Source organism: Mastomys coucha, unplaced genomic scaffold (assembly GCF_008632895.1).
Source record: "Mastomys coucha isolate ucsf_1 unplaced genomic scaffold, UCSF_Mcou_1 pScaffold22, whole genome shotgun sequence".
NCBI classification, from domain to species: domain Eukaryota; kingdom Metazoa; phylum Chordata; class Mammalia; order Rodentia; family Muridae; genus Mastomys; species Mastomys coucha.
Window position 1 is genome coordinate 129270895 of NW_022196905.1, and position 8868 is coordinate 129279762.

At 47.4% G+C, this 8868-nt stretch overlaps 1 protein-coding gene across 3 annotated transcripts in view; it reads left to right on the top strand.

Annotated features, from left to right (window-relative positions):
- Positions 1–8868, top strand: part of Trim50 (tripartite motif containing 50) — a 17502-nt gene that overhangs the window by 561 nt on the left and 8073 nt on the right. For all 3 annotated transcript variants that reach the window (XM_031338203.1, XM_031338204.1, XM_031338205.1), the window contains exon 2: positions 4578–4673. In XM_031338203.1, the coding sequence (XP_031194063.1) occupies positions 4578–4673 (96 nt within the window). The remainder of the gene's footprint in view (positions 1–4577; positions 4674–8868) is intronic.

An 8868-nucleotide genomic window follows, 5' to 3' on the forward strand; every position in this document is an offset into this window, starting at 1 on the left:
CAAAGGGAGTCTCCTAAGTTCTTTCTTGCGCCTCCACGCGGTAGAAGGAGGCTACTACACCAGGGCTCCATTTCCCCTGCAAGTGTATGGCACAGATACACAAGCGGGCATTCATTCATTGGTTTTTGTTTGTTTGTTTTTAAGTAAATCTTCTTTCATTTATTATAAGTACACTGTAGCTGTCTTCAGACACACCAGAAGACAGATCTCATCACAGGTGGTTGTGAGCCACCATGTGGTTGCTGGGATTTGAACTCATGACCTTCGGAAGAGCAATCGGTGCTCTTACCCATTGAGCCATCTCACCAGCCCTCATTGTTTTTAACACTTATTTGATTATTGGCTGATTGACTGTGTAAACGCGTGTACCACAGCATGCATGTAGAAGTCAGAGGACAGTTTATGAAAGTCAGTTCTCTTCTTCTACCTGGGGTCCCCTTCATTGCTTATCTACCAGGTCCTGGGGATCACAGCTGCAGAAATGATGGGTAACCCCTTGCCAGACCTTTCCTATTCTTTTACCGTGTATCTGTGGCTTGCTTTATTTTGTTTTGCTTGCTGTGTTAGGGATGGAATCGAAGGCTTGGTTTATAGCTTAAGCAGCATTCTGCCATAGGCAGCATCCTAGGTTCAGTGGTATGGTTTTTGGTAGTGGTTTATTTGTAGCTCAGGCTGGCCTTGAACTCACCATACAGCCCAGAATGGCCTTGAATGCTAAATCTTGTCTCATTCTCCACAGAGCTGAGATTATAGGCATGTACCACAATAGAATTTTTTCTTTTTATGTTTTTTTTTTAATTCATTTATGTGTGGACACACATTTGGAGGACAACTTCAAGGAACCAGTTTTCTTATTCCAGGATCAAACTCTGATCATCAGGCTTTACCTGCTGAGCCACAACACTGGCTTTGCTTCTTCAGAGCTCCTAAGCCCATCTGTTCACAAGCATGAGGGTGGGGTCTTTGTTCCTTGCAGTGTTTCAGCATCTACAGCAGAGGTTCTTAGCCTGTGGGGCAAGACCCTTTAGGGACTGAACAGCCCTTTCATGGGGATAGCATGCCAAATATCCTGCATATTAGATATTTATATTGTGATTCATAGCAGTAGCAAAATTAAAGTTATAATGTAGCAATGAAATAATGTTACGGTTGGGGCTCATAACAACATGAGGAACTGTATTAAAGGGTCACAGCATTAGGAAGGTTGAGAACCACTGGACTACAGCTACAACTGGCAAGTGGTAAATGTTTGAAATACACGTGTTAAATTTGTGAATTCCTCAGGCCTTGGACTATTATCTCAGGTAAACAGACCAACATTTGCTATTCAAATTTTTAAAATGTCATAGATATAACATTTATATATATTTATTATGTAAGGCTTGAGAGTCATGTCTATAGGGCTGGAGATGTGGCTCAGTGGTAGAGCACTTGTCTAGAATCCCTCAGTGAAGGCCTGTGGACATAGCCCAGAGGTAGAGCACCTTCCTATCATCCTGTGTGAGGGGCTGGGGGTGTGGCTTAGTGGAAGACAGTTTGCCTATTATGTGCAAGGACCTGGGTTTTATCCCAGCACCAGAAAGAAAAAAAAATGTATATATAATAGTTTGGAGGTAGGACTGAAAAGGGTTATTTTTATTGTTCTTTGTGTGTGTGTGTGTGTGTGTGTGTGTGTGTGTGTGTACATTTGTTCCTTCAACCTGGAGTATAACACCAAGGGTAACATCAGGGCTGGGCAGTCCTGTGGCTTTCGCCCACATGTACACACTCGGTGTCTAATATGTACAGGCACTGTGCTTGTGCTGCTATAGCAGTAGGCAGAGGTCTCACTGATGCAGGCCTGGAGGATGCATCACTTGGGGCCTGAGCTCCGTGTGTTGGATGCCCAGGCTAAGTACCAATTGCTGACAAGAAACAGCCAAAGGAGAGTAGGGCTTATTTTGGCTCATGGCTAGAGGGTGCAGTCCATCATGGCGGGGAAGGCACGGCGGCAGGACCGTGAGGCAGCTGGTCACATGGCATCCACAGTCAGGAAGCAGAGGTGGATGCTGGTGTTGAGCTCAGTCTAGGACCTCAGCCCATGGCATGGTGCCACTCACACTCAGGTTAGGTTTGTCTTCCTGGACTGAACCATTCTGCAAACACCTTTACAGCCACACCAGAAATGCATATCCACACTGTTTCTAAATCTAGTCAAACTGACTATTAAGATTAACTGTCATAGTGGCCATGGATCCTACAAAATCTCAAGCACTCAGGGAAAACTTCATGGAGGAAGTGGACTGCCAACCTGAGTCACAAGAAAGGCAGGTGGTGGGAGCAGGGGGCGGGGGCAGAGAGTAGCATCTACAAAGGATCGGGGGTACGTGTGGAGCCATTCCAACTCTGGGGAGACGGAACAATGGTGAGGGTACTTGCTGCACGAGGGCCTGAATTTGAATCTTCAGCATCCTTCTCTGGGCTCCATAGGTATGCAAATGGGCATGTATGCCCATATGTGTGTGTGCTGAGTATCACACACACACATGTATACACACTCACACATGCACACTGAGCTCCACAGGTATGCAAATGAGAATGCATACCCATACATGTGTATGCTGTACATCATACATATGTATTTACACACACATGTATAAACACTCGCACATGCACACTGGGTTCCACAGGTATGCAAATGGGCATGTATGCCCATATATGTGTGTGCTGAGCATCACACACACACACACACACACACACACACATACACACTCGCACATACACACACACACACACACACACACACACACACACACACACACACACACACACTCTTCCACAATTCAGGAGGGAAAGTGAGGTGAAGAGCCAAGCCTGGTGGTGAATACCTAATGCAGAAGCAGGAGGATCAGAAGTTCAAAGTCAGCCTTGGTTACAAATCAAGTTTGAGGCCAACCTGCGTTTCGTGAAACCTCAGGATATGAGGAGAAAGGAAGAAAGGGTGCCACGAGGAAGAGCAGAGGGAATGGTAGCTGACTATGGTATCCTGGGAATCAGAGGGGCAGCACCTTAAGATTGGCTACCTGTGCCTTGGGATGGAGCCTGGAATGTGGTGGTAATGAAGCCAGGTTGGTAGCCCACACTTTGGAGACTAAGGGAATGGGATCAAGAATTAGAGGCTAGGGCTGGAAAGATGGCTCAAAGGTTAAGAGCACTGGTTGCTCTTCTAGAGGTTCTAAGTTCAATTTCTAGCAACCACATGGTAGCTCACAACTATTTGTAATGGGATCATATGCTCTCTTCTGGTATGTCTGAAGACAGCCACAGTGGTGTACTTATACACATACATACATACATACATACATACATACATACATACACACACACACACACACTAACTAACTAAATAGCTAACTAACTAACTAAATCAATAAATAAATTAGAGGCTAGCCTGGAGTCTATAAAGGGGAGCCTGTCTAAAAATGCCATAAACAACAAAAGCCATCAAACAAGCAAACAAACAAAAACAACACTTGGGAAGCAGAAGGATCTGAGCTGACAGCTGGGCCAGTGAGACAGCTCAGCATATGAAAGCATCTGCCATGCAAGTGTAAAGACCTGAGTTCAATCCCTGCATATAGAAGGCGGCTCCTTAGACTAAGTTCAATACATTGTCCCTCTGGCCTGGATCTCACTCTCTTCCTGCCTCAGTCTCCTGAGCTGGGATATAAGTGTGTGACTTGGCTATGTGGCTTCCTCTCCCCATGACTCAGCTTCTCTGCTTAAGGAGGTGAGTGTAGGTGTTCCCTCCCGAGACTGGTGGAGATGCTCTGTGCCCGTGTGTCTCAAACAAAGAACAGGACATCAGTCACCCTGTATACCCAGGCTTGCTGGCTTCTTTATTTTTTCAGAACATTTTTTAGATTAGTTGTATTTTGTGTGGCTTAGTGTTTTGCTTGAGTGTATCATGTGCATGCCTGGTCCCCAAAGAGGTCAGAAAGGGCTGTCAGATCCCCTGGGACTGGAATTAGAGATGCTGTGAACTGCCACAGAGGCGCTACGAATCAATCACTGAGCCATTTCTCCAGCACCTTGCTTTTTTTTTTTTTAAATCTTCCTTTCCTTTGTCCTTTCCTGCCCCACCCCCGCCATTCCTTTCCTACCCTCTGCTTCCTCTCTCCTCACCCTCCTTCCCTTGCTTCCCCTGCCCTACCTCTCCTTCCCTCCTTTCCTTCTCTTCCCTTCTCCTTCCTCCCTCTCACCTCTCTTCCCTTCTCCTTCTCTCTTCTCCCTTCCCCCTCCTTCCTCATCCCTTCCTCATTTCCTCCCTCCCAGTCTGGTTAACCTGTGATGCAGGCTGGCCTTGAACTCCTGCCTTGGTGTCTTGCGTGCTGGGATGACAGCCGTTGCCTGTCTTAATGCTCTTCATCTGGGTGTGGAGGGCAACTAGACAGCTCTGGTTCCTACTCTGGCTCCACTGTCATGGTGACTGGGAACGGTTAAGATGGGAAAGGGTTTGCACAGAAAAGGAAAATGCAATTGGCCAGCTACTCACGGGACCACCAGCTACTCACGGGACCATGGCTTCTCATCTCCAGGAAGAGCTTGCAGGCCGCATATCCGAGCTGAAAGAGGAGCACAGGAACGTGGAGGAGCACATTGGCAAACTAGTGAACAACAGGACCCGGATTATTGTGAGTCCCTTCCCTCTGCCTGGGGCCCAAGATCCATCCACCCTGTTCCTACAGAACTGTTTCCCATCCACGTCTCCCTGACAACCCACATTCCCTCTTTCTGACAAAGTCTTGTGTAGCCCAGGCTGATCTTGAACTCTTGATGTAGTGGAGAATTACCTTGAACTTTTCATCCCTAGACCTCCTCCTCCTGAGTGCTGAGATGACTGGTGTGTCCTATCATGCTTAGTGATGGGATGGAGTGCTCCATGCCTGCTGGGCAGGTGCTCTTCTGCTGAGCCAGTTCCCTGGGAGATTCTAGGGAAGAGTTCTATCACTAAACAACACCTCTAACCTCTTCTTGGGGATTAAGGCCTGGGCTCTACCACTGAGCCACACTCCCAGCCCCTCACTGGGGGATTCTAGGCAGGGGCTCTACCACTGAGCCACGCCCCCAGCCCCTTCCTGGGGGATTCTAGGCAGGGGCTCTACCACTGAGCCATACCCCCAGTCCTCTCCCTGGGAGATTCTAGGCAGGGGCTATCTTAGTCAGGGTTTCTATTCCTGCACAAACATCATGACCAAGAAGCAAGTTGGGGAAGAAAGGGTTTATTTAGCTTACTTCCACATTGCTGTTGATCACCAGAGGAAGTCAGTACTGGAACTCAAGTAGGTCAGGAAGCAGGAGCTGACGCAGAGGCCAAGGAGAGATGTTCCTTACTGGCTTGCTTCTCCTGGCTTGCTCAGCCTGCTGTCTTATAGAACCCAAGACTTCCAGCCCAGGGATGGCACCACCCACAAGGGGCCCTACCCCCTTGATCACTAATTGAGAAAACGCCCCACAGCTGGGTCTCATGGAGGCATTTCCTCAACTGAAGCTCACTTCTCTGTGATAACTCCAGCCTGTGTCAAGTTGACACACAAAACCAGCCAGTACAGGGGCTCTACCACTGAGCCACGCCCTTATATTCCCTCACCAGGAGACTCTGGGCAGGTGCTCTACCACTGAACTACATTCTCGGCCCCTTGTTGCAGGCTGGAGGAAGCAAGTGCTCTACCACCAAGCCCCATCCCCAGGTCTCTTTTTCTTTGTATTTTGAAACAAGGTCTCACTAAGTTGCTCAGGTTAGCCTTGAACTCATTGTGTAGTCCAGTCTGGTCTACAACTTTCCAAACCCTTTGCCTCAGGCTCCAGAGTAGCTGGGCTGACAGGTGTGTGCCACTTGGCTCAGCTCTAAGAGTCTGTTACAGCAGGATTATGAGTACAGGTGAGTTGCACTGTGTCCTTCATCGCCTCTCCTATCCTCCAGGCTCAAACTAAAAGTCACTTAGCAAGAAAAATGGCACCCGGCCCACCTCCTGCTTCCAGCCCTCTTGACTCACTGGAAGGAACTGTATGTCTCTCATGGAGGGCTCCCCGCATCATACACACACATGCACACATACATGCACACACTCTCTCTCCCTCCCTCCTACCCCAGGCTGCTCCACATCAGTAGTTTATAAACAAGTTTTAGAAACAAAGACTCTCTTTCCCCTCTCCATAAAACCCTGTCATTCCGATACATAAAACAGATTAAAGACGGAAGGGTAAACACTAAATATTAACACAAGGAGAGGAATGAGGAATGTGTACAGTATCTGAGGTGGGACCCAGATAGGATTTTACAAAGGAAAAGCGAGAGGGGAAGGTGGTTTTTTCTGGTTAAACGTGGTAGATTGAATGCACATGTTCCCCTAGAGGGGAACTGGAAGTAAAGGAAAAAAAAAGCCACAGAGAGAAAAGGCCAAGGCTACCTTAGCAGATGCCTGCACCGGTAAGCATCTCATGAGATGGAATGCAGTCAGGCAATCTGTCTCATCCTTGGAAACCAGGAGCCAGGAGGTCACAGCCATTAGACTCTGCTGTGGTTGGAGCAGAGAACAAAGGGTCCTCTCAGGGATGGGGCCCTACCCACTTGATCACTAATTGAGAAAATGCCCCACAGCTGGGTCTCATGGAGGCACTTCCCCAACTGAAGCTCCCTTCTCTGTGATAACTCCAGCCTGTGTCAAGTTGACACACAAAACCAGCCAGTATAGGGGCTCTACCACTAAGCCATGCCCCCAGCCCCTCCCTGGGGGATTCTAGGCAGGGGCTCTACCACTGAGCCATGCCCCCAGCCCCTCCCTGGGGGATTCTAGGCAGGGGCTCTACCACTGATCCTTGTTCCCAAGATGGGGGTTCTAGATAATTGACCCACATTTTCTGATTTTATTTTTGTTAATTTTATTATTGCCAGTCTTTGTGAGTACAAGGTTCTAGTACGGAACCCCCAGCATTTTCTAATTCACCCTTTATAGAAGAGGGTGCCTTCCACACAAAGCCAAGTTCAAAGAATTCCCAGGAGGCTGGGGGAAGGTTCCATTCCTTATAAGGGAATTGGACCCGTTGTAAGAACTGGTTCCAAGTTGGCTTTTGTTCAGTGTCCTCTGGGGGTGAGATAAGACAGGACGGGAGTCCCAGAGATAACACGTCCCAAAGCTTGGGCCCAGCTCTCCTCCACCTGTGTCTGCTTGCCCTTGGCAGCTACTGTGAGGTACTGGGGAACAAAAGTCTAGACACAGAGCTCTCAGCGTAGGGGTGGCTGAGACAGGGCAACAATGCTACGCATGCTCTCACTCAGCTCTCCTGGCCTTAGGAGAAAGATGACAGAGTTGATTTTTTTTAAGACAAAGTTTCTCTGTGTAGCCCTGACTGTTTAGACCAGGTTAGCCTCGAATTTACAGGGATCTGCCTGGCTCTGTCTCCCCAGGGCTGGGATTAAAGGTGTGTACCACCCCTGACTGATGGTGATTTATTTTTAAGCTACAAAAAGCCTGAGGGTTCTTTAATTGGACTACAACTGGATGTCTGTCACTGCCTGCCCTGCCCCGTTAGTATCCTACACTCGGGGGTTGGTAGGAAGTATGTAATACCTGCCTGTCCCTTTTTACAGCTGAATTGAATCTTTCTTTTTTTCTTTCTTCTTTTAGTTTTTGTTTGTTTCTTTATTTTTGACACAGGGTCTTACTATGGAGCCTTGACTATATAGTTCTAGGCTGTCCTGGAACTCATAGAGACCAGCCTGCATCCTGACTGCTAGGACTAAAGACATGTGCCACCATACCTGGTTCTACTTCTTTTATTTTGTATTATTACAAATCATTTTACTCTTTGGCTATCCTTAACAGCAGCAGCAGCAGCAACAACCACCATCACCTGCATGCAGTAATGGCGCACGCCTTTAATCCCAGCACTCAGGAGGCCGAGGCAGGCAGATCTCTGTTGGTTTGGTCTACAGAGTGAGTTCCAGGACAGCCAGGGCTACACAGAGAAATCCTGTCTCAAAAAACAAACAAAAGACCACTGATCTGGCCAAATGTTTACCAAGTTTATTTTTATTTTTTGTATTTTTATTATTGATTGATTGATTGGTTGGTTTTTTTGAGACAGGGTTTCTCTGTGTAGCCCTGGCTGTCCTGGAACTCCCTCTGTAGACCAGGCTGGCCTCGAACTCAGAAATCCTCCTGCCATTGCCTCCCAAGTGCTGGGATCAAAGGCATATGCCACCACTGCCCAGCCCCAAGTTTATTTTTATGTTCAAGGTCAACTAAAGATCAATGTAGGGTCTCCACTGGAGCCCTTGCTCCTTTAATCTGTCCTTTAATCTCCTTTAATCAATCATGCTGTGGGATGTATCAGAGTCTTGCTTACCAGGTAGCTTCCCCTAGAAGTGTTGAAGGTATTTCATTTTGTGGCTACCCTTAATTTCAGAGTCTACACTCGTGAGAGAGTAAACCCTGGGTCTCCACAGCTCTCTCTGGTCAAGAGGATGAGAACTGGTGACTTGCCAAAGCTTCAAGACCCTTGGAGAGGCATCCTGTTGTTTTCTGGAATGTAGCTGACCTGGGATAAAACATGTGCCAAAGAATTGGCTGCAGTGTTAGCCTCTATACCCTTACTGGCAGTGGCCTCCAAGTATGCTTATTGAACATCCAGAAGGTCACTTACACCAGTATTTAAGAACGAAAAGTGCTTTCAAACTTAGTTGTTGATAATACTTAGATAAAGTTTGACAAAGGCACATTTCCAAATAAACTTTATCTCTGTTAGGACTCAGTTTCCTAACTGGAAGCTAAGTAGAGACCGTGGGCAATGATTTTGATAAAACAGCAAACCTTTGCTCTCTAAGCT